Here is a 25,858-nt window from a genome sequence, read left to right on the forward strand (position 1 = left end):
TCCCCCAAAAAAACTCTCTCAAACAAGGAGACATTTAAAAGCAATTACAATTGTTTGTCTCCTCTGAGTTGGATGCACTGGAGAAATACCAACAACAGATTCTTAGGAGCTCAAAACAACCAAACAGCCTTTACTGGCAAGTTTAGAAAAATCAGAGAAACTTTGGCAAAATGTTTAATACCACATTCAATCAACAAAAAACACTTCTTAAAGCATTAACTTGGTCCATGCAACTTCACATACTCTAAGTCTGTTCAATTTAAGGTTAATCAAAATTTGCAAGGGAGGGTTATTAAAAGAAAAAACACAGAAAGAGAATAAGACAAATAAAATACAGACAAGCACACACACAGCCACCACATCCTGGATTCCAGAGGTGTTCAGATGGAAATTCCAAGAGGATGTAGGGTCAAGATATGTGCTTGCCTTGTGGTCAGCCTTCAATACCCCTTGGACTTCCTGGGCCCTTCCCCCAGGTGGAAATTGAGCTCATTTGGTCCCTCGGGAGCTGGGCTGGGGGCTGCAGAGGTGGCTGTGGAGCATGGCCTATGCTGTGCCAGGGACTGGCAGCCACTGCTGGGCTGGGATAGAGGCTCTGGGGGGATTGGGGTCACAGGGCAGGGTAGGGCTGGACCTGCCCCTTCTTCCCCCACACATGAAATGTTTTGAGCCAAGAATCTCCTACAGTCTGTCATAGTAAGGGAATGTTGGAGATGGAACCCCAATTCTGGCCATGGACACCTGGAGGAGACGGACAGTTCTTTTCCATAGGAAGGAAAGCATGGAGCTTCAGTGTTTCAGTAGCAGATGAGATGATTCCCTCCATATGCTAAGGTCAGAGGGACCATTCAGGTGCCCCTGGGATGCCAACCCAGCCAGACATGTCTTGTGTTCTCCTGGTTTCACTGGGCCCTGCAGTGTCACAATGGTCTCTGTTGTTCCCCAGGTCCCACAATATCTCAATGTGCCCTTGGTCTCATGGAGCCTCAGCATGTAACTGTGTTGCCTTTGGTTCCATGAGGCCCCATGGTGTCACAATGGATCCCTGGTTCCATTGTGCCACACAATGTCAGAATGCTGTACTTGGTTCCATGGAACCTCATAGTGTCAGAATGATCTCCCTAGTTCCATAAGACCTCATAGTGTCACAATGGTCTCCATGATTCCATGAGTCCCCACAGTGTCACAATGGCCCCATGGATCCATGAGGCTGTGAAGTGTCCTAATGGTCTCTCAATGGTCCCATGAGGCATTGCAATGTCACAATAGACCTTTGGCTCCATGGGGTCTTGCAGTGTAACAATGGCCCCTTGTTACCATGACATCCCAAAGTGTCACAATGCTTCCTGAGGCACTGCAGTGTCACAATGGATCCTCGGTTTGATGGTTCCTCTCCATGTTACAATGATCCCTACATTTCATGGAGCCACACAGAGTCAGTACGGTCCCCTTGGTTCCATGAGCTGAGCAATGTCACAGTGCTCTCCATGATTCCATGAGGCTCCACAGTGTCCCAATGGTCCCTTGGTCTCACAATGCACCACAGTGTCACAATGCTCCCTTGGTTCCATGGGCCCTGTGCTGGTGCTTTCCCCCCTCCCCTTCTCAGGCCACCCTGCCAGCTGAGAAATGCTCCTTGGGCCTCGGCCTTGGCCAACAGCCCCTGGGCTCAGCTCCTCTGCAGCTCATCACAAACACTGTCTGCTCCAGGCACTGCTGCTGCACAACCAGCACCTGGCTTCTGTAGGAGCAGCCCTGGGAACTGGTTTTGTTCCCTCAGTGGCACAACATCCCTGTTCCCACACTGCCAAAGAAAGCTGTTGGTGCCAAGTGTGGCCAGGATGAACCATTGCTGGAACTGAAGCCCCTCTCTTGGGGCCCTACAAACAGCGCTCCAAAAGGAGCCCTTGGAGCTCTCCTGGGCCAGTGACTCCTTCTGAGTGGGGCCTGTCCCAGCCGGGAACTCTCCCGTTTGCTGCACTCGGGGATCCTGAACAATGAGAGAGCCTGGGCCGATCCCCCCACTCCTCCAGGCTCAACCCTTGGCCTGCTGGGGGAGATGCCAAAGGATCCACAGGGAGCATTGCCTGCCCTATGGGGAATTGCTCACAGGTGTCTTGCACTGACTCTTTGTGTCTGTGTGCACACAGGAGTGCCAGTGCTGGGGAAAAGCGGCAGAAATGCTGCTCTCTGAGGGGTTTGAGTGCCTTGGATAGCTGAGTCAGTCAGGCCTGTAAGTGAGGTTCAATCATGAAGTCTAAGTGAAGTGAAATTATGCTAAGAATTTTTCTTTGGCTAAGTTGTTTAATATAAGTTATAAGCAGATTTAAAAACTGTTTAATGTTGTTCCTCTGTTAAATTGCAAAGTCATAGGTTTTAAGTTAGCTTAAATACTGTTAAGTGCTGTTCTTTTGCTAAATTGTGAAATTTAAGGTATCAGTAAAGGTTAAGTCCTGTTTGAGCTCTAAAAACTTTTGGGCTGTATACCTTTTATCCTTGCCCTCACTGTCCTGTCTCACACACACAGAGGCAGTTCTCGGTTCATTTCTGGTTTGAACGCATGGATTTGGTTTGGTTTTGTAGTTGCTTTTTTTTCTTGGTGTGCCTGAAGTGTTCAGTCAGGAGCAGAGTGACTCTTGCCAAGGAACTTTGTGCTGCTGTCCCTTAATATTCAGTCTGGTTTTTGCTGATCCCTTGCTGGGGATTTTTCAGCACTCTCAAGCCCTTGTTCATAACAGGGTGAAGGAGCCCTGGCCTAGGCTCTGGCCCTGGGGGACACAGGGATGCTGTCGGGGGGTCCCTGTCCCCCTGTGCCACCCCCAGGGCCCCGGCCCCCCGTCCCCATGTCAGGCTCTGGGGTCGATCTCGTGGAACATCCTCTGGGGGAGGCTGCGGGGCCGGGGGTGGGGGGACCGGGGGGGACAGGGGACCCCGCTGTGCACGAGCAGGGTTGGACTGCTCTGGGGGGAGCTGTGAGGGGGGCCGGGACAGAGTGACCTCCCCAGGGACCTCACACAGCCCTGTGATGTCACACAGCATCATGTGATATCACACAGCCCCATGTCATCTCACACAGCCACCTGGGATGTCACAACCCACTCTGGGACGCCACACAGCACCCTTGTGATATCACAGAGCCAACTCTGGGATGTCACGGTGGAGTGTCATGCAGCTGCACTGTGATGTCAGAATCCGTTCTGTGATGGCACAACCTGCTCTATGATGCTACACTGCCACCCAGTGAGGTCACAACCCACTCTCTTATGTCACAGAGCCACCCTCTATGTTGACAGAAACTGCTCTATGGCCTCACACTCTACTCTATGATGTCACATAAGCTGTCTGATGTCACAACCCCCTCAGTCATGTCACAAAACCCTCTCTGTGATGTCATACTGACACTCTGTAATGTCACAGCACACACTTTGACCTCACATCCCACTCTATGATGTCATGCAGTCATGCCATGATGTCACAGACTGCTCTATGACACAGAATGTCCTCTGTGATGCTGTAGCTGCTCAGTCACCTCACACAACAAACTCTGTGATGTCATAGCCCAACCTGTAACCTCACCCAACCCACTCTGTTCTGTCACACAGCCCCTTGCTGACATCCCAGCTGCTCTGTGCCTCTATGACACAGCCACAGAGGTGCTGCTGTGACATAGCCCCCTCTGGGACATCCCACAGCCCCTGCCAGTGCTGAGCCCCTGTGAGCTCTGTCTGTGCCCTGCTGGTGTCCCTGAGGGCCCTGGCAGTGCCCCAGCCCTGCTGGGCTGTGCACAGGAGCTGCTCCTGGCCAGAGCTATCTCTCTGCAGCACTGCCCTTGCCAGGAGTTGCCTCCGGGACAGGAGGCAGCACAGACACAGCACAGGGACTTTATTGAGCCTCTGGGGCTTTGGTGCTCTTTGCATCAGATTCAATCCCTCAGAGTGGGCTCAAACAACTTCTCAAGAACTCAAAATCAGATTCAAAGTCGAAATTCTCTTTAACTTTAAATGGGTCCCACTGAGGGACACAACTCATGTGAAAGTGTCCCCAGAATCCAGGTAGAGTAGAACACTGGAGGCAGTGATGACAGCTGGGGAAAAGCAAGGGAAAGGTGTCTCCCTGCTGAGCACACCTGGATGTGTTTCAGGAATGCAAAGGGACAAGGCCTGAGCCCCAACCCCTGCCCAGGCAGATCCTGTCCCTCCCTCCTTGCTCAGGGCTCTTCCCAGGATGGGCACTGGCATGTGGGGATGTGCATTGCCAAGGGCAGGAGCACGGGGCAGCCCCTGCCAGGCCTTGAGCAGGGACAAGGAGACAATGAGGCCCCAGCCCTACAAGGGTCACTTGTCCCCTTGTGGCCTCAGGCCCAGGGCCAGCAGCCATGGCCAAAGTGCTGCCCAAGACGGCTCTGGCAGGGCGGTCTGGCAGCTGCTGCCCATCCCTATGCCCTGTGCAGCCCAGGCTGTCCCACGGTGTCCCTGCCCTGCGCCTCTGTCCCTGCAGGCTGTCGGCATCCCCCGGCTGCCCCACCTGTCTGGGCCCTTCCTTTGCTGACATCTCTGCCTCCTGCCTGCCTCTGCCTGCCCACACAAAGCCTGGGGCTGCTCCAGGCTCCTGCTGGGGACGTGCTGCGCCACAGCCCTGCCCTGGCAGAGGAATTCCTTTCTCTTTGGGGTCCTGTCTGGCCCTCCCTATCTGCCCTTTGCATTAATTCTTTCTTTCTCTGGCTGTTCTCTATTATGCCAAAAGGATCCACCATCTCTGAAACCTGCCTTCAATCACTCCCAGGTCTCCTCTGCTGTCCTCAGTCTCCACTCCACTCAGCAGAGTGCTCTTGTGTCCCTGTGTTTTGCTCATGTTCTTGAGGCCTCCAAACCTCTGGGAGATCTCCAAAGTGTTGACAAATGAAAACATTCTGCTCATAGTCTAAGAAAATCACTTCAGGACAAGACCAGTCAGACCTGTGTGTCCTGGCTATTTTTGAAGTGGAGCAATCCTTGGATAGATGGAATTTTTTGGGCCGAATTCCAATTTTGCACATGGGCACTTTGATGTGAACAACGATTCTTTTCCATTGGAAGGAAAGCAGAGGCCCAGTGTTTCAGGGGCAGATGAGCAGCAGCCACCAAGGGCCAAGGCAAGCCAGACCTTTTTGGAATTGCAGCTTGTGCCTGAGAGAAATCCTTGGATACACAGAATTTGGGAGGTAGATTACCAGTTTTGGCCACGGATCCCTTGATGAAAAGGCCATTTCTTTTCCATCTGAAGGAAAGCAGAGAGCCTCAGGTTTTGATGGTAGGTGAGAAGCAGCCCCTGGGAGGCCAAGCCAGCCAGACTCATCTCTCCTGGCAGCTTTTGTCTGGGAGCTATCCTTGGATATAAGAAATTTAGAGGCCAAATCTCAAATTTGGCCAAGGCCCCTGGAAGAAAAGACTGTTCTATTTCCATCACAAGGAAGGCAGAGAGCCCCAGTTTTTCAGGGGTAGATGATAGGTGGCCATCAGAGCCCACAACACCAGCCAGAGCTGGCAGCTTTTGTCTGGGAGAAACCCTTCATATAGTGAACATTTTAGGACGAGTAGCAATTTTGGCCATGGAGGAATAAGAAAATTCTTTTCCTCTTTTCCATAGGAAGGAAAGCACAGAGCCCCAGTGTTTCAGGGGCTGATGAACTGCAGTCACCAGAGACCAAGGCCACCCAGACCTGTCTGCAATGGCAGCTTTTGGGGAGGAGCAATCTTTGGATATAGGGCTTTTGGGGGTGGAATCCTAATTTCAACCATGAGCACCCAGAGAAGAAAGATGGTTCTTTTCCCTTAGGAAGGAAAGTACCGAGCCCCAGTGTTTCAGGGCAGAATAGAGGCAACCACCAGAGGCCAAGGCCAGCCAGACCTGTCTGTCCTGGGAGCTCTTGTCTGCGAGAAAAATCCCTTGCATATAGGAATTTTGGAGGAAAAGTACCAGTTTTGGCCATGAGTGCCTGTGCAGGAGGGACAATTCTTTTCAGTAGGAAGGAAAGCACAGAGCCTCAGTGTTTGAAGGCAGGTGAGAGCCAGCTCTCAGGAAGACAAGGGCAGTCAGACTTGTTCGGAATGGCAGTTTTTTTTCTGGGAGAAATCCCTGAGTATTTGGAATCTTGGAGGGGGAATCCCATTTTGGCCATGGATGCTTAAATGAGAAGGGCAGTTCTTTTCCATTTGAAGGAAAGCCCAGAGCCTCAGTGTTTCAGGGGTACATGAGAAGAGACCCTTGACATGCCAAGGGCAGTTGCATCTGTCAGGCCAAGCAAACCAGACCTGTTCCCTGTTCCTTTGGCTTTATGGGGCCCTGCAGTGTCATAGTGATGGTGTCATATTGGATCCTTGTTTCCATGAGGCCTAGATGTGTCACACTGGCCTCTTGTTTCCATGGGACCCCATAGTGTCACAATGGCTCCTTGCTTCCATGAGGCCTTGCAGTGTCACAGGAGTCTCCTGGGTGCCCCAGTATCACAATGGCCCCTTGGTTCCATGGAGATGCAGAGTGTCAGAAGGATCTCCTTGATTCCATGAGGTCCTGCAGAGCCCCTTGATTCAATAAGGCCTCAAAGTGTCAGAATGGCCTCCAGGATTCCATGAGGCCCTGCAATGTCACAATGGACCTTTGGTTCCATGTGGTCCTGCACTGTTCCATGAATCCTTAATTTTATGCGGCCCTATAGTGTCACAATGGACTCCTTGGTTCCATGGTGACACACAGTGTCACAACTGCCCCTTTGCCTGCCAACACTCCATAGTGTCACAATGGTTCCTTGCTTCCATGAGGCCTTCTAGTGTCACAGTGGCCCCTTGGCTCCATGTGGCCATTCTGTGTCACAATGGCTCATGGTTCCTTGAGGCCACACAGTTTAACAAGGGATACTTGGTTCCATGAGGCCTCCTTGTGTCACAATGGAGTTCTGGATCCATGAATGTTCACACTGCCCACAGCAGTCTCCTTGGTTCTGCAGTGTCACCATGGACCCAGGGATGAGATTCTGTAGTAGAACATGGTCACCTTTGTTCCGTGAGGTTCTGCAGTGTCATAATGGATGCATGGCTCCACAGGGCCTTGCTGTGTCAGATTGGCCCCTTGGTTCCAAGAGGTTTCTCAGTGTCACAATGGTCTCCTTGGATCTGCAGCATCACAATGGACCATTGGTTCAATGGGGCCCCAATGTGCCAAAATGGATTTTGGTTCCAGGGGGTTCTGCTCTTTTACCATGGACCCTTTGTTCCATGAGTTTGCAGTGTCACAGCTGACTCCTTGTTCTGTGAGGCCTCGTCGTCACCAAATCTCCAAAATATCAGAATAAGACCCGTTAACACTAATTTGCTTTTTAAGAGGGGATCATTTATTCAGGCCTGAGGTCTAGTGAGGGATAACTTCTAACCTTATATACATGTTATTCTACCGGCATCACTAAGTGTGTATAACAATTTACTCATTTCCATAAAACCCACCCCATGTTCCCAGATTCAGTCTTTCAAATTTCTGTCGATACATTTTTGAGCCAGATGTCTTCTCTTCCAATGATCCTTGCTGGGAAAGCAGCCCCTGCATGCCTTGTTCCTGTGCTGAAAGTTCACAGGCAGGGTAAAAATTGAATGAACCCTTTTGTTATCAGTCCCAGGCTTTGTGTGGGCAGGCAGAGGCAGGCAGGAGGCAGAGATGTCAGCAAAGGAAGGGCTCAGCCAGGTGGGGCAGCCGGGGGATGCCGACAGCCTGCAGGGACAGAGGTGCAGGGCAGGGACACCGTGGGAAAGCCTGGGCTGCACAGGGCATAGGGATGAGCCACAGCTGCCAGACCGCCCTGCCAGAGCCAACTTGGGCAGCACTTTGGCCATGGCTGCTGGCCCTGGGCCTGAGGCGATGAGGGCTCAAGTGACCCTTGCAGGGCTGGGGCCTCATTGCCTCCTTGTCCCTGCTCAGCAGCCTGGCAGGGGCCGCCCCATGCTCCTGCCCTTGGCATTGCACATCCCCACATGGCAGTGCCCATCGCTGGGACTGGGCAGAGCCTGGGCTCAAACTGGGGGCAGCAGCAAAACACCTCTGGTCATTTGCATTTCCTGCTGCTGGGAAGGAGCAATGAAGTGAGTCTAAAAGTTCAGGTTTCTGTTTCTCCTGGTGGATTTTTCAATTTAATTCCACACTGCGGAGGCAATTTCTGTGATGGCCTCTGTCAGTTTATTCTATTTCAACAGTGCCAGCAACAGGGCTCTGTTGGAGCACGGCAAATGTGGCCTGTGTAGCTTTAATTCCCCTCACTTTAGTGCTCAGGGGCTGGTGGACATTCCAGTATCTGCTGATCTTTACGTCCGAGACAAAAATACTGACTTCACTGTCATGAAAGCACTGTGGGTAGCACCAACTGGAAGAGGCACTTGCAGTTTTATGGATAAAATTCAGGTGGCAAGCAGAAGAGGGCCAAGAGCAGTCCTGATCCCCAATTGCCAAGGCAAAGGCGCCAGCTGCCTGCTGTTGTCACCTCAGGGTGAGTCAAACAGAGCTGAAAACAGTGCTGGAACTCAATCCTTTCTTCCTCTGAGGGCTGGCCCAGGGCAGCACAGGCAGGCCCTGAGCAGTCAGGGCTGTGTGTGGGTGCTGGCTGCTCTGCTCCTGAATTGAGCTGGAAAAAGCCCTTGGGAGCTGAGGCAGGAGCAGGCGGGAAGGGGCCGGCGCTGCTGCTGCTCCTGGTCGGGAGCCCCGGCTGGGCCGGGCCGGCGCCCCCTGCGCTGCGGCTGCTGCTGCTGCCAGAGCCGGGCGGGACTCGGGGACAGGGAACAGACACGGAGGGACAGCAAAGGCCTGGCGGCTGCAGGGATGGTGGCGCTGGGGCTAGTGCCAGCACAGAGCTTCAGCTCGCAGTTAACCCTGAGGGAAATGCTGGGGAAAGGCTCCATTTCAGCCTTTCTGCACTCGCGGCTGTGAAGGGACTGAAATGAAAGGAGAACAAGCAGGGCCCGACCCCTTCTCCTTTTGGAGGAGCCCTGCGCCCGGGGCCGTTGTGAGATAGGATTAGGAGAGAAGTAAAGCAGTCTCAAAACTTTAAAAGTGTATAAAGAAAAATTTTATTAATAGTAACTAAAAGGGGAAAAAAATGTAGTAAGAATCAAAGCAAACTTTTTAGATTACTTCTCCCCACAACTTTTTCTTTCTCACTGACAATGTAAAGAAACTAAACTTAAGATTTCTAGTCAGTTTACTACCTATAAAAGAGTCTTTTTTTAGTTCACTTAGGGAGAGAAGTCCCTCTTGTTAAAGTTATGGAGACTTTTCTACAAAAGGAAAAAACAGTTTTCTCGTGGTTCTCAATTTTGTCATGAATAACAACCGCCAGGGGAACCTTGCTATCGTAAAATCTTTCTTATTTCTACAAGCCTTTCCCACAGCTTGGAGATGGGCTATATTGGTTTATGGGATATTGTTTTAAAGATGAGCTGTTTAAAGGCAAAAGTTCTCATTATCTATCTCTAAAATCACCTTCATCTCTGGGAGCAGAGATCTTCATTTTTAGAAGCACAAGACTGCGCTCTTTCTTTGTACAAACTTCTCATGAGATTACAGCTATTTCAACATCTGCTTACTGTAACATAGAAGCCTTTACCTAATATCAATTCAAACACTTTAATTTCCTTATAGTTTTATGTGTTATAAGGGAAAAAAGTCTATTCTTTATAGCTTACAAGAGGATTTCAGCTCTAAAAACAAAGCATCTTCTCACCCGTCCCATCTGGGACTTACTTACCTTCTTCTTCATTAACTTCAATGTTGTCATCTTGTTTTTAATATACTTGCATTTTGTTCTTTTCTCTCACTCAAAAGAAGATTGAAGTACTGAAAAAGTTAACATCACGCCTGAAGCCTACCTAAGCCACCAATAACTTGTAACAGAAAGCTGTGGCTCAGTTGTGTTCAGATCAGCTTTATAGTTAGTGTTTAGTTTTTTACACCAGCCACAGAAGTCTCTGTAAATGAGCCTTGCTTGGTCTTATCCTATGCAAGCTGTTACAGCTCCAGAGCTCAGTCCCCAAGGGGACTGGGTGCCAGAAGCCAGCTCGCTCTCAGACCAAGGCTGAGGGACAGCCCTAGCAAGCAGGGAATATTCAGCTCTTAGTGATTAGGCAGCTCTTATGATTTCAAGCTCTTTGCTTGCTAGGTAGCTTTTCCCTTGGCTTAAGGCTCCAGCAGACGGTAGAGAGAGGAGAAGCAGAAGACACCGGCTGTTCCACGTGTATGGCTTTATTGCAGGGCTCCGTGAAAGGTCTCAGCTCTTTTTCTTCCGAGTTAGTAGGGGTACAGTATGCTACTTTTATACCCTTGGCCTGGATCCAATCCTGACCAATGGCAAAGGTGTTAGAGTGACCATAAGTGATCAATAGCAGGGTTAACACAATATTGCCTTACATGGTATAGGGATAAGGTGGATATCCCTGGAGACAGGAAGCTTCTTTGCTGCTGTGTCAGCATTCTATTCTCCAAGGGGCCCTGGCTAAACCCGAGGGGTTTACTACATCTCTGGTCTCAGCCACGCTAAGAAGAAGCAGCAGCCTGACAGCGAGATCTTCACAGCCACAGCCAGCCCTGCTCTGGCTAAAGCTCCGCAGCCTCCCCTGTCTCCTTGCCCAGCAGCTGCTGAAGCCCAGCCCGGCCAAACCAGAGCCCATGGAGAGAGAAGCCAGCAAGCAGCCCAGAAAATAGAAAAGAAACCCAGCCGGCAGCAAGACTGCCCAGCCCAGCCCAGCCCTAGAGCTGAAGCCCAAACCCAAACCCAGCACCTCCCTGCCGACCAACAAGGAAAAGTTTCTGAATTTTTTGGTCTTTACCATGTGGGTTTCACCCAAGCACGTCTAGCTTTTCAGCAGCTCAACAGACTGTCAGATACACAAAAAACTCTGCATCGCTTCCCTAAATTTCCTCCCATTCCAAAACATAACACAGGGGTCACTGGGAGCAACTGGGATCAGACTGGGAGGAAATGGGAGCAACTAGGATGAAGCTGGGAGCAGCTAGGACCAAGCTGGGAGCAACTGGGATCATCATGTCATCAGAGTAGGATCATACTGGGAGGGACTGGGTCTGTGCTAGAGCCAAATGGGATCACACTGGGAGGAAATGGAACCATGCTGGGAAAAATGGGATCATACTGGGAGCAACTGGCACCACACTGAGGGTGACTGGGATCCTATTGGAATCATACTGAAAGTGACTAGGAGCAGGCTGAGGGCAATTTGGACCATGGGTGGAGCAACTGGGATATACAGGGAGTGAGTGGAATCATGCTGGATGGGATTGGGAGTGGCTGTGAGCAAATGTAATCATACTGGAAGTTACTGGGAGCAACTGGGAGTGAGTGGAAACACATTAGGGACAACTGGGATGTACTGGGAGAGACCAGGAGTGACTGGAATCACAAAAGAACCATAAAGGAAGTCACTGGAATAATACTGGGAGTATCTGGGATTGACTGGAATCCTACTGGGTGTGACTGGAATCCTACTGGGTGACTTGGAGTGACTGGGACCATACTGGGGGCAAATGGCACTGTACTGAGAGTGACAGGGTTCATCCTGGAATCATACTGGGAAGGACTGGAACCATAGTGGGAGTGCCTGGAACTATAGTAGGGGTGAATGGGAACACCTGGGATCATGCTGGGATCATACTGGGAGTGACTGGGATGACACTGGGAACATCCTGAGTGTAACTGGAAGTGACTGGGACCATCCTGGGGGTGACTGGGAGCCACAGGGCCCATGCTGGGAGTGACCTGGGGGGAACTGGGGGAACTGGCCCAGCTGGGGCTCAGGGTTGTTCTCCTCCAGGGCTGCCCTGGGTCCTGCTGCCACCCTGGGCCCCACAGAACCAAGGGACAGGGGACAGGGACAGGGCACAGCTGAAGGACAGGGGACGGGGACATGGAGAGGTAGAAGGGAATTCCAGGGGGTCCTTGAGCCCAGGAAAGGGGAGTCCAGGGTTTCCCAAAAAGGGGGGACCAGGGTGGGGACACCTGGATGTTTGAGAACGAGGAGTTCAGGGGGTCTCTGGTTTTGCACAAAGCTGGGGCTGGGGGCTGGGAAAGGCAGGAATGGGAGACCAAGGCGTTCCAGGTTGTCCCAGAGTCAGGCCTACGCCAAGTCTGGAGGCTGGGAGCCATGGGATGGACGGGAAAAGGGGAGCAGGGAGCCCTGATGTCCAGAATAGGGGGATTCAGGGGGTCCCTGTGCAGGATAAGGGGAGCAGGGGGGTTCCGGTGCTGGCAGGGGCGGTTCAGGGTCCCGGTGCCGGGGGTCCCACTCGCCCCTGGCCGCCCAGGAGCGCCCTCAGCCGCAGCGCTGGAGCCATCGCGCTGCTCCTCCTCACTGCCAGTGTGATCCCAGGATGATCCCAGTAGAACTCAGTCACCCAGGAGCTGCTCCCAGGATGATCCCAGTACAGCCCAGTCACTCCCAGTCCTGGCATCCCCCCAGGCCTCTCTGCGTTCCGGCCTGTCCCGGCTCCATCCCCGCCCCTGCCGGGGGCTGCGAGGGCTGCGGGAGCGGAGGAGGAGGAGGAGGAGGGAGGGAGGAAGAGGCGGAGCGGGGGAGGAGAGTGGGAGCCAGGCGGCTCCGGCGCTGCCTGAACTTGCAGCAGCCTCTTGTCCCCTCCTGTCAGGGAGTTGTGCAGAGCCAGAAGGTCCCCCCTGAGCCTCCTTTTCTCCAGGCTGAGTCCCCTTCCCTGCTGCCTCAGCCCCTCCTGCTGTTCCAGCCAGGGTCGGATACTAGTGCTGCAAAGAGCAATGTACAGCCCTGGCATAGGTGCCTTTGTCACCACATTTTAACCTTTCATTAGTTACACAAAGACTCTTGGGAAGCCCCAAACTGCAGTCAGTCGCTGCAGTGCCAATGTCCTTTGCAAAGCCCTGCGGCCCGGCCCGGCCCCGCCCGGCCCCGCACTCGGCGCCGCGGTTGCCCGGTAACCGCGGCCGGGCCCTCAGCGCCTGTGACAGCGGCGCGGCCTCAGCTGCCTGAGAGCGCGGCCCTGGCTGGGTGTGCGCAGCCCGGGCTCCTGCAGGCGGCTGCACCGGGCCCTTCGCCAGGTGAATTGTCGGCGTAGAGAATTGCTAAAGGTGCAGAGCATTGGCCTCTGCAAAAAGCTCCGCAGCGTGCAGAACACTGGTGTCTGCTAGGGAGTCCTGAATTTCATTTGAATGTAAAGACCGACTAAAGTTGAACTTTTTGGTTCTGTTCCATCTGTGCTCTGAAAGAGAATGCCAAAGGGAAATAGAGGATGTGATCATGCTGGTCTTCTGGCGCAGTAGTTCAGTGACATGTACACCTGAGAGGATGAACAATAAATGGTCTACTGACTGTGCTTTTTTTCACTGAAGAAATACAACATCTTCCTAATATACTAGTCTATACATTTTTTTCCTATAGTAACTGCTTAAACTGCTTAAATGCGAATGAGTTCTGTTCAAGTTTCAGTGGGTTTTTATCATCTGGTGATTAAAATTATTAGGAAGGTGCCTCTGTATTGAGGTGCAAATGAGACCATATGCCAAAGTCAATAGTCTGGATTTTATGGAACAGTAAATGTGAGGAAGAAAGAGAGAGAAAGACAAGAAAAAGTGGGAGGGGGTTGGGGGTTGGGAAGGGGAGGGGAGAAAGAGAGTGTCAGAGACAGATTTAGTAGAAAATATCACCATTCCATGGATCCCATTGGCATCCCATTAAATCCTCTTGTGGTCTTCTCTGTGGTAAGGTCTGGCAAAATATAAGACTCAATGGATTCAAGCAGATTTGGGCAAGGTGGGACTGCCCAGGTCTCTTGCTACTGTCAAATAATACAAAATCTTTAGCACCCATATATCCTTCGAGTCTGCCATGAGTTGGGTTCTGGATTTTCAGATTTGCTGTGTTACTTTGCATGCCCTGCAGTCGTCTGGTGCGAGGCCTCAGGAATGGGTCTGGAGGCACTGTGGAGGTCTTTGCTGGTTTGTTTGTGTGCAAAGCTGGCCTCAGCAGAAGAGTCTGTGGCTATGACTTCCCCAGCCTGAACCCAGACAGAGCTGATTTTCAGGACAGCTGCTGGGTTTGGCTTTGTTGTGGATAGGTTTTTCTCCTCAGCCTTGTTTACTTCTCCCCAGACCTGAGCTAATGGGACAATAGTGTCACCTTGATCTTGTCTCAAGTTCCCTTAGGCAGTTTAACTCACAGTGCCAAGTTCCAGTCAGGAGGCATTTTCAGGGAAGGGTGGGCTCGGGTGGTCGCAGCTTCTTTATACAGTTTTGTCACAATGGGCAGAAAAGTCCTTTATAGGGACATTTAAGCCATTAGCCATAACATTCCAGTCTCTCATTAGTCTCTCAGCTGTGAGGAGCAGCTGAGAGAGCAGGAGTGCTTTAGCCTAAAGAAGAGGAGGCCCACTCTAGCTATTTTTAAGTAATATTTAAGCTACAGCTTTGTCTGTTCCAACTCTTATTAATGTTCAGCTTTTGAGCTCCAGGTTTCAGTATGATCCATCTTTGAATTGCACAAGGTAGCCATAGAGTTCAAATAAAGTCCAACTAGAGGCCTAAGTATACTAGCTACTTACATCAAACAAGCACTTAGCTACTTTCAAATCATAGAACATTTTTAGCACCAGTATACGCCTTGAGTCTGCCATGAATTGGGTTGTGGATTTTCAGAGTTCCATTGTTGCTCCTCCCAGTTTTGTTGAGGCATTGTCGCTCACCTGCGACATCGTCCCTTGGAAATGGCGTCTGGATTCCCAGAAAAGACCACAACACCTCGTCTTTTGTCCAGGGAAGGACTGAAGCCTAATGCTGTGAGTACCCCCTGGGGCTGTGTTAAGGCTGGCACTGCCCTGGTGTGCCTGCTCTCCCTGCCCCTGTTGTCCAGCAGTGCTGTGAAGCTGCAGAGCCCCTGCCCAGCCCTTTGTGCTGTGCTGCTGTTGCTGGGGCTGTCCTGGTGCAACAGGGAACACTGTGGGATGCTTCAGCTGTGTCTTGCCTGGCTGTGCCAGCAGAGCCAAGTGAAACCAATGTACAGCTGAAGCCCTGAGCATGTGTTCTGTCCCTTTCCCTGTGCCACAGGAATTCCTTCTGTCAGGCTGGGCACCACTCACCTGTGCTGCTCTGACCATGCTGCCCTTGGGCACCTGGGCGTGTTGGGGGGGGGAAGCTCAAACTCTGCCCAAAGCCTTGAGAGCCACGGCTGGTCCCAGCTGGAAGAGCTTCCAAAGCAGCTGTTCTCTCCCAGCTCCTGTGTGGGCACAGATGCAGCCCTGCAGGCAGCGCTGGAGCCAGGGCCACAAAGGTCCCTTGCTGTCTGCAGCTCACTTGGCTGAAGATGCCCCACTGCTGAGGCTCTGTCAAGGAGATGCCTCTGTTTTCTTCTGTGGAGGGCTCTGTCAGCCCAGGCAGAGAAAACAATCGACAGGGAGAACTAAAACCTGGACACATTCCTGTGCACCTCCCTCTTGGTACAGTGTTCCTTTCTTGCATCTCTTGGACTCATCCAGCAGTGATATCTCCTTGCTGTGAGTTCTGAGCGTTGTGCAGGGATGGAGTTCAGGCAGTTCTGAGAGCTCCTCCCCATTGTCTGGAAAGGTCACTGCCTCAATCCAATGAAACGTGAGAGGAAACAAATGCCCAAAGAGCAGAAATCCCCAACCATGTCCCATCCAGTCATGGAGAAGCCAATGGGACAGAGCCATATGGCTGGAGTATGTGTGTTCCACTCTGTATTATTAATTCCCTGATGCTAAGTATTTCAGCAGGAAACTTCCAGGGCTTCCAGGAATGTCCTAGTGGCTGTGATCACAAGTTATTCACCAGTGCCACTTGTTCAAGAACAGCCTTTCTGAACAAGCACAACTCTGAGGCTCTAGCTGGTTTACTTTTGCCTTTCAGCTGCTTCCCTGTAAGTTCCAGAGGGAGAAGTTTCTCAGCAGGAAGAAGGAGGCCAGCACTGGGGGGAGTATTCTGCCCAGAATTGGCCCATTTCTAGACAGGAGTGAGACTCGCCCAAAGGTAGCCTTTTCCTGCTCTTTTCCTTTCTGTTTCACATGAAGTTTGAAGAGGGTGTGTGTTTGTGACAGGCTTGCCTCCAGCAAAATGCCTCAGTGTCCAGGTCCTGCTGTCATTGCAAGGTGCTGGGAGTGGTGGACTGGGAGTCCTGATCTGCACTAAGCCAACACAAATACCCTCTGCTGAAGCTGCTGGGGTGTGCTGGAGTGCAGCTGCCATTGCTAAAACAATGGGAGGAAGGCTGGGGACACAGAGGCCCAAAATTGCCCTTTGCCAATCTCCTGCTGAAGGAGCCACCTCTTGCTTTGGTGTGGTCACCATCAAATGCTCGGGGTCACAGGATTCCCTGCAGAGTGGCAGCGGTGGCCTTTGAAGGCCAAGGATCTGCAGGAATTACTTCAGATTGAACAAAACAAATTGCATTACTGCTTTGGGCTGGAACAATGTGTTGGACCCTGACGGGGTGTTAGATTTTGCAGGCTGCCAGATGTACAGGGGACTGGCCCTGGGCAGAGGGGAATGGATGTGCTTTGTCTGGATCAGTGCCTCCTCAGAGGTGTGTTTAAAGCTGCTTTTCTGGCAGGACTAGCTCGGTATAAAGCACAGTCCAAACGGGTAGGTGACTGAGGTGGGCTGTTGAGCAGGAAATTGGCAGCAAGAGACACGGAACACAATCCAGGTTAAGGATTGTCCTGGAGAGGAGCCTTGGGAACACCTCAGGGAAGGGCACAGCTAAGGGACAGTGTGCTGCAGCCACTCCCTTCAGCAGAATGTGTCTGCTGTGAAGTCACAGAGGAGACCTGCTTGCATCTCTACAGTGACAGCAGTGTGGCTGGAGAAGGCAGACAAAGCAGGGCAGAGTTTTCTCCAAGCAATGTCTCTGCTCCAGAAGCATTTGCTGTTGTTGTGTCATTCCAGACGTGCCTCTACAATGGCATGAAATAAGATAGTAATAATGACAAGCAAGCACCCATTTAAAGCTCATGGAAAAAGGAGATACCAACTCTACTTTTACCCAGGTTGCTGAGAAAATAACTGAATCTTATCGTCATTCAGCATTCACCTCACTTGTCTTTTTATTTTCAGCTCATTTGTCTTTTTATTTTTACCTTTCCCTCTGTTTGAAATGCACTAACTTTAAAGTACAATGAAAAGGAACAAAATCATCAAAGCAAAAGAAAAGTGTTTCTTAGTAACGATTCAGCTGAGCTGGGGATGTCTCCCTCCCTGAGAGCCAAGCACACACACACCCTCTGAGAAAATGGCAATCTTTGTATCCCCTTTGTACCGGGCTGGGGCGGTCCCTGTGCCCTTTGCCATTGGATGGGTACTCGGGAGCTTCCATTCTCTACTGAGCACCAACTTTTCTGTCCGCTCCCTTCTCGTCCTCCTTCCTTTTGGTCAGGTCTTCAACCCTGACCCTCTCACTGCTACACTCAGCAAACCAAACTGAACAAATCCAAACCACAAACAACACACAGAACCAACAAATTCCATTCTTTTGCTTAATAACCTTTTGGCTTCAGCCAAATGTCACCTCATCTCTCACACCTCCTCTGGTCCTGTGCTCTTCTTACTGATGTCTAAGTTCTAGAGCAAAAAAGATATTTGCAGTTGTGTGGGCCTCGGTCTCCCTGTCTCAGAGTAAAAGACATCCCAAATCCTTTCCCATGGAGTCTCCTGTAAATTCATGGGTTTTACTTACTCCATGAGGGCTCAGTCAGTGCCCCAGAGCTCTGTGACCACATGGGCAAAGGGCTGTGTTTTAGGAAAGTGCTGCCTGGCATTCTGGAGAAAGAAACCTGGAGAAATCCATGCCGAAAGAGCAGCTTGGCTTGAGCCTGCTCTGTGTGGCCCAGCAGCTGTGGATGAGCTCAGAGCAGAGGTGGGTGAGCCACTGTTTGCCCAGTGTGGGCTGGGCAGACGTGCTCCCTCAGAGTCTGTACTTCACTGGGGATCAGTGGAAGATTCTCCTGCATGAACCTTCCTCCCAGCAGCTGAAGCTCTCCCTGCTCTCTCTCCTCTCCAGGTGCCGTCAGCTGCCCCGAAACAGAGCTGGTTTGGGGTTTCCCCACCAGAGCTGGTATTTCAGAACTTTGTCGCTCGGGAGGTCTCGGAAATGGTGCTGTCTCTCATGAATAAGGACAAGGTAAGTGCTGGCACCCAGAGCTTTCACACTGTGCTGGAAGAGGAGAGGGCTGTCATTCCCTCAGTGTACAGCAAAGCAAGTTATCTGCTGCAGCACATGCAGAAGAAAATGTCTCAGCACCTTGTTCTGCAAGATGGTGGAAATCTTCCTGTGCTGGGAACTGTCCCCAGATTTTGGCCAGGCGTTGATGGTGTCTATCACAAAGGAGTTTCCTTCTCTTGAAAGCTCTGGATTGACTGGAATGTTGAGGGCTGTACAGTTCTTACCTGCTCTCATGCTTTGCCTTGGGTCTATAGCACACCCTGTGTGTCCTTGGTTAATCTTGGCTCCTGTTAGGAATCTCTGCCTCTCTCAGCCAGTTTGGCTCCCTTTGTGCAGCTCACAGCCAAAGCTCAGGGGCTGAGCCTTCTGCACTTTATGCTGGAATCACTTCTCATTAATGGCATTGGCCCTGCAGGAACCGTGTTCTGCAAGAGCCCTGCAATCAGAATGATGGAGCAGAAGCAGTGAGAGGCCTTTAGGTGCCACTTGAGGCTCCTGCTCAGCTTCATCCAGCTCTGCTCAGCTTTTCCAAAAGCAACACAGTGCTCTGCTTTCCCTTTGGAGAACCACAGCACATCCAAAGCCATATGCTCCTGGAGGTTTCCACCTTCTCTTGAAGAAATTGGGATTGTTTTGCAGTTTCCCAAGAGAGCTGAGAGAGAAAAAGTTGAAAAATGTCAGCAGTTGTGTTCCACTGTAAAGAGGAAAACTTGAGACCATTTGAATTTCAGTCAGGGAAACATTTTCTCAAATGAGGCTTCTGCCAAGAGTGGGCTGGTGGGAGGAGACAGGAGAGAGTCCAAATCATCTGGTTTAGACTTTTGGAGAGCATTTTGGTGCTCAGGGGTTGATGAGATCAGTGTGCTAGAAAATGCATGTGTGCTGTGCATGTAGTACCCCAGAGGGCCGAACCTGGCCTGCTGGCTGCAGGCAGGAATGCCCAGCAGCCCAGCTTGCCTACACAGGCAGCAGGAAGCCCTGCAGAGCCAAGATTGGCTTTTCATACTGGAACCACACTGTAGTCAGTGCTGGTCCTGTTTCTCCAGGCAGAAAATGCCTCTGAAGCCCCATGGTCAATAGACACTGCCTGTCTGTGTTTCTGTCCCTTTTGGCAAGCTGGTTGCTCTAAGGGTTTTATGATTCTTCCTTGCTGCTTTACTGCCCATTTAAATTCTCTTTGCCATCTCCTTGTTTTAGGGATTGTCTTGCTGTGTTCCTTCCTTCTTTTGCTTTTCAGGTTTGCTTTTATTCCCAGTAAGACCACAGTGTTTGGTCTCCTGTCTTGCTGCTCTGCCTGCCTGACTGTATCCCCAGAAGTTCCCTACCCAAACCTGATCTGCTAGAAGGGAATTTCTTCCTTGCCCCACAGTAATGTGCTGGTTTGCTCTTAGGTAGCACATTCCCCCTCTGGAACATGACAACTTCATGGCTGTGTGCAGGCAGAAGCCAGCAGGTTTTTTGGCCTTGTTGAATATGCAGGTGACTTGGTTCAGGTGCTGTGTCTCCATCCTGCTGGTGCTGACCTGCTCGGCCCTTCCTTCCCAGCAGGCACTGCCCTACTGCCCCTGGCCAAAATGCTGGAGGCAGAGAGAAGGGATTCAAGTTCAGCCTTGTGAATGATGTGCCTGTGCCTGCTCAGCTGAAAGTGCTTTGGAAAAGGGGCAGGGGAGGGATGTTAGCAGGCCATGGACAGGTCTCCTCTGGTCCTGTTTCCACAAGTGGCAAAATCATCATTTCCTGTCTCTGCTGCAGATGCCTCGGCTGGTGAAGGTGTGCATGGAGAGCTTCCCTTATTTCCAGCTGGCGTACCCCAGGGATGTGTACCACATGGTGCCAGCAGGCGCCTCTGCCCCTGTGCGCATCCGCTTCAGCCCCAGCAAGAACAAGGTGAGGCTGGAGGAGCCAAAGCACACAATGATCTCCACAGCCATTGTTTTCCCTGCACTCTGGCTCCAGCCCATTGCATGCTGTGAGCTGGGCTCCAGGCGTGGGCAGGCAGCCTGCAGCCAGTCACACCTTGGCACTGCTGGCAGGCACTGCAGCCAGGCCTGACAGGCTCTGCTTCCCCTTCCTGCACATTCTGAGCATTGCCAAGGGAAGATGCACAGGGAACAGGATGAAAAGGACAGAGGGCTGTTGATGGATGTTGGGCCATCTCTAGGTCCAGTGGAAGGGGTTTCATTCTGATGGAAAACACCAGAGGAACAAAGAGGTCAGAGAGCTTTCCTCCTTCCTGGACTGCCAACAGCTTCCCTGCCTGCCCCTGGGCTGGAGCAAAGCCGCTGCTTTTTCACCCCCTCTGTTGTGCAGCCTTGCAGCTGTGCTGTCCCAGAGCACAAGTGAGCATGGCACAGCTGCAGGGCCAGGGCAGAGGATGTGCTGTGCCCGTGAGCCCGGCCTGGCACAGGCACACTGGGCTCTGGGTGCCCTTGGTCAGCCAGAGGTTGCTGAGCTGCAGGGCACTTGGACACCTGCCTGAAGGAGCTGGTGTAGGGCAGGTACAAGCTGCAGGCAGAGCTGTGAGCCCAGAGCCCGTGGCAGTGACACTGCTGGGGCTCTGTCTTCATGCCTGTCCCTTTGCTTGCTCTGTCAGCTGGCACCCATTCCGTGCCAAAGGTGCTTTTGCGGGGAGGTTTGAACAGCAGTGCTGAGGCCCTGGCAAGTCTGATCTCAGTGCTGGGATCTGGAGGGTTCATGTTCTGATCTGGAGGCTTGTTCATACAGAAGGGTTGGGGGCATGGCATGGAAGGGAGGAAGCCTTGCAGGGAAACAAAGAGAGGCCCTTTCCAACAGCATCCTGCTACCTCTTAGCACCGTTCTTCTCCTGACTTGGTTGGAGAGGCAAAGTTAGAGGGGAGTTGTGAGCCAGCTGATGTTTCTGCACCAGGCCAGAGGTGCAGGATGTCTTTGGGTGCAGCTGTTTTCTCCTCTTCCTTTTGCTGCTTAGAGTCAGTTGGACACTTTGTCCTATTCTCAGACAGTGGGAATATAGAACCCTAAAGAGCAATGTCCTGTGTTCCCCAGCTCCATGTTGCTTAGATGGGGCTTAGGAATTCTTTAACATCATTAAAATTTAGAGTAAAAATGATGGTGGCCTAGGGTATGGGTATGACCCAAGTGACACAGGAGCTGGATGGTACAGAGGTAGGTTTTGCAAAGTCCTCCAGTGCCTTTAAAATGTGACATATTAGTAGAACTTAGTGTTCATTTGAGGGTGCAATAGGTAAATGGATGCCCTTGAAGGGTTGTAGAAATGTTTTTTCTTCTGCCATGGGGATGGCACTAAATGCCCTGTGCTGGGCCAGTTTCTTTTCCTGCAGGATTATTGCCACGAGCTGGTCTGCATCACTGCAAGGGAAAGGATCATTGTGCCAATTCGGGCCATTGGTGTGAAGCAAAGTGAAAATTTTCCAGGATAGAAATCCATTTTAATTTAGGTGAAATGTACATTTTTGAGTTGAGTCTGTGGTTAGAAACCATAGTTATTTAGCCAGACTGCAAGGCCTAAGCTCAGTGAAGTGACTTCAGCGAAGGACAGAGATAAAGGGGAGGGAGACAGAAGATGACAGAGAGAAACAGGACTGCTGTAAGGGCAAGTCAACCTGACCTCGGAATTCTTTCTGATAAAAAGGAACTAGTGGTAAAAGTCACACGAAACCCATAAAAATGAATATGTATGAACCTGTAGTGAAACTGTATGCATATGTATTTGATAGAGAGATAAAAAGAGACCTGATAAAAAAAGTTCTCAGAGGTATGCATGCCTTTTTTGAGGAGAGCAATCTCCGCATGCGTCCAGCGCAGTAATAAACATACCAAGCTTTACAACTTTTACAAAGTTGTGGCGTTTCTTCTTTTCTCCACAAAAGACTTGCCTGTTTGCAATGCCTTGCACAGGCGCTGGTCCTGCCCCACAAGGCCTGGCCTGAGTCCTGCCCCTGCACGCTCAGCCAGGCTGGGATGGACACTGATGGTTTCTGGGCCAGGCTCTCTGAGCCCAGCCCAGCTCCCTGCAAGCTCTGCCAGCTGCCCTGAGCTCTGGGCAGCACCAAGGGCCTCTCTCCAGCCCAGTCCAGCTGGCTCTGGCCCCACAGCTCTGCTCAGGCCAGGCTGCTCTGGGCACTGCCCCACGGCCTCAGCCCCTGGCAAGGGCACAGCAGCAGCTGCAGCTGCCACAGGACTCAGCCCCAGCCATGGGGGAAGGTGCTTGGCCAAGGCCAAAGGAGGCTCCCTGGCTGCCCTGCTCCCCTCGGGCTGAGGTGCTGAGAGCTCTGCAGCCCCTGCTGCCATCCCATCTGCTCAGGGCAGCACAAGAGCTGCAGCCTTGGGGCCTTCAAGAGCTGCTACTGCTCCAGGCCCAGGGCCCATGCCAAAGCTGGGGAAATCACAAAGCTGTGCCCATTTCTGTTCATTGCTGCCCTGATGGGGATGGATCCTCAGACACTTGGAGGTTTCTGATAATGAATTATACTACTCCAGAGGCCTCTTCTTTCTTGATCTCTTCACTTCAGGAATTCAGAAAGAAGAGTGCATAAACAGTCATTCAAAATACCTGAACAAGAAAAGTTCCTGGGAATCATTCAAGGTTTCAGTTCTTAGTGTGGTTGATTAGACAGATTTCAGAAGTGTATTCAAGGTGAATATCCTATAGTGAAAACATTGCAGAGAGTACCGTTTTTTAAAGTTTTCTTTTCCTGTTTCTAGATTGATCTCAGCAATATCCAACTGATATTGACCCCCAGCACCTTCTAATGCAGTCTGAACAGATATGAAAATCAAGACACTTCATGGCTGAAAACCTAGAACACTTTGTCCCTATTCCTCTCCCCATCATTTCCCTCATTCAACCTGGCCCTCCAATGGATCAGGGATGGTGTGGCCAGGAGCACCAGGATTCTGTGATTCTGTGGTGCGGCATTGGAATGGGCTTCCCAGGGAGGTGGGTGAGTCACCACCCCTGGAAGTGTTTAAGGAAAGACTGGATGTGGCACTCAGTGCCATGACCTGGGTGACAAGGTGGTGTTGGGTCCCAGGTTGGACTTGATGCTCTCCAAGGTCTTTTGCAGCCTGGTTGATTCTCTGATGATTGTGGCACTGCAGGACCCTGGGGAAACAAGGAGCCATTGTGACACTGCGGGGCCTGGTGGCACTAAGAGGACCATGGTGACACTGTGTAGGACATGGCAGCACAGAGCCAAGGGGCCATTGGGACACTGTGGGGCTGAATGGAAGCAAGGAGTCCATGGTGCCAGTCTGGGTCCTGGAGGAACCACAGAGGCCACTGTGACACTGCAGGGCCTTGTGGAACCAAGGGGCCATTGTGCCACTGTGGAACCAAGGAGACCCTTGGGAGAGCCTGGGGACAATGGTATCAAGGGGCCATTACACCATTGCAAGGACTCTTGGAACTGAGGGAACAATTGTGACACTGTGGTGCCCCATGGAACCAAGGGTCCTTGGTGACACTGCAGGATCTTGTGTCACCAGAACTCCATTGTGACACTGCAGCAACAAAGAATTCAGTGTGGCACTCTGAGGCCTCAGGGAACCACAGAGGCCACTGCGACCCTGCAGGGCCTTGTGGAACCATGCAGAGCATTGTGACAGAGCAGGACCTGATGTCATGATGGGGCCATTGTGACACTACAGGGCCCCATGGAACCAAGGGGCCAGTGCAGCTCCTCAGGGATTCCTGGAATGAAGAAAATATGTTTGACACCGTGGTGGCCCTTGGAACCAAGAGGCCATTGTGACACTGTGGAACCAAGGAGAGCATTGCTCCACTGCCAGACCTCATGGAACAAAGGATACAATGTGACACTGTAGGGCCTTGGGGGACCAAGGGCCACTGTGACACTGCAGGGCCCAAGGATCCCAGGGAATTTGTGACACCCAGGGATCCCATGGAACAAAATGGGACATTGTGACACTGGAAGACCTCATGGAATCATGGAGACCATGGGGACACTCTGGGGCCTCATGGAACTGTGGTGACACTGAGCTGGCTGGGAATGTAGATCTGCTGGATGGTAGGAGGGCTCTGCCCAGGGCCCTGGAGAAGCCTGATCCGGGCACCAAATCCAACAAGGTGAGGTTTAACAAGTCCAAGGTCCTGCACATTGGCCACAACAACCCCTGCAGCAATACAGGCTGGAGACAGAGTGGCTGGAGAGCAGCCAGGCAGAAAGGGACCTGGGGGCACTGATGGACAGCAGGCTGGACATGAGCCAGCAGTGTGCCCAGGTGGGCAAGAAGGCCAATGGCTCCTGGCCTGGATCAGGAATGGTGTGGCCAGAAGGAGCAGGTCAGGGATTCTTCCCCTGTGCTTAGCACTGCTTGGGCAGCACCTCGAGTGCTGTTTGCAGTTCTGGGCCCCCAATTTAGGAAGGACATGGAGGGGCTGGAGCGTGTCCAGAGAAGGGTAACAAGGCTGGGGAAGGGTCTGGAACACAAGTCCTGTGAGGAGCGACTGAGAGAGCTGGGGTTGTTTTCCCTAAAGAAGAGGAGGGTCAGGGGAGAAAAAGCAGTGTGAGGGCACAGGTAGGACTTGATGATATCCATGGCCTCTTCCACCTTTGCTGATTCTGGGATTCTCTGAAACCACCCTTGGAGCAGTTGCACGATGAGCCCTGGGCCTCCTCTTGAGAAGCTCCAGCAGCCCAGGTCCCTCAGCTTCTCCTGCCAGCCCCAAAGCCCATCCTGTCAGTCCTGCAGAGCCTCTGCAGCTCCTCCTCACTGCCCAGAACAGGGAGCCCCAGAGCCAGACACAGCAGCCCAGATGTGCCCCCCTGGCCTGGGGTGCCTCTGGCAAGGGAGCAGCACCAGTCACTGCAGGAGCCTGCAGACAATTCCTGCAGCACTTGTAGGATGATCCTGCTGCCCAAGGGACGTTCCCATGGTGCCAAGTCAGGAACTGCAATGGGGAGTGGGGCTAGAGAGGAAAGGGCAAACAGGAATGGGCTGTTTGCAGGGGAGGGAACAGGGGTGGGCAATAGGAAGAAATTTGTAGCAGGAAGAGTAAAGAAATCAAAGGTGAAGCAAAGGAAATGCTCAGGGCAGTTTGGGGGTGGGAGCCAGGCAGCCCTGGCTCTGAGCAACAGCGTCTGCAGTGGGACAGGAAACTCCCAGCTGATGGGAACAAACTTTCTGGCTGACTGCAGAGGCCAGGACAAAGCTGAGTGGTTTCCCTGGTGTCCCCAAGCCCTTACTGGCCTTAGGGGCTGATGGCAGGGCCACGGCAGCAGCAGTGGCAACACCAAGTGCTGCTGCTGCTGGGCACAGCTGCTGGGCCAGCCCTGATCTGCCCCCAGCTCTGCACATAGGCATTGCTGCACTGTGCAGATAAGGCAACAAAGGGGGATCTCCAGGGAAAATTTTTCTGGAGTGTGGCAGTGACGTGCTATGTTTATGATAGCATCAAATGAAATAAATAGTTTATTTCATTTAAAGCTATCAAGAGCACAGCTCCTCACTGACACAGTCTGTGGGTCACTATGAAAGTGTGGAGAAACAAAATAAAATATGGCAAAATTGATGGCTTTCGTTAAGGGGCAACATTAAAAAAAGGTAAACAATGAAAAAGAAGCTCTAAAATGAAACCAACAAGAATTATGAAAGAGAACTTTTATTACAAGTTAATT

General features: G+C 51.8%; 1 protein-coding gene across 1 annotated transcript in view; it reads left to right on the top strand.

The window, feature by feature from the left end:
• LOC131096342 (olfactory receptor 14J1-like) overlaps nt 1–22,970 on the top strand; it is a gene marked incomplete at its 5' end in the record, with an annotated part of 30,842 nt that extends 7,872 nt beyond the window's left edge. The window contains 3 exons of the mRNA XM_058044681.1: nt 18,057–18,176; nt 19,971–20,105; nt 22,923–22,970. Of these exons, the coding sequence (XP_057900664.1) occupies nt 18,057–18,176; nt 19,971–20,105; nt 22,923–22,970 (303 nt within the window). The remainder of the gene's footprint in view (nt 1–18,056; nt 18,177–19,970; nt 20,106–22,922) is intronic.
• Between the last annotated feature and the right edge of the window lie 2,888 nt (nt 22,971–25,858).

This window comes from Melospiza georgiana, unplaced genomic scaffold (assembly GCF_028018845.1).
Source record: "Melospiza georgiana isolate bMelGeo1 unplaced genomic scaffold, bMelGeo1.pri scaffold_29, whole genome shotgun sequence".
In the NCBI taxonomy this organism is placed as follows: Eukaryota; Metazoa; Chordata; class Aves; order Passeriformes; family Passerellidae; genus Melospiza; species Melospiza georgiana.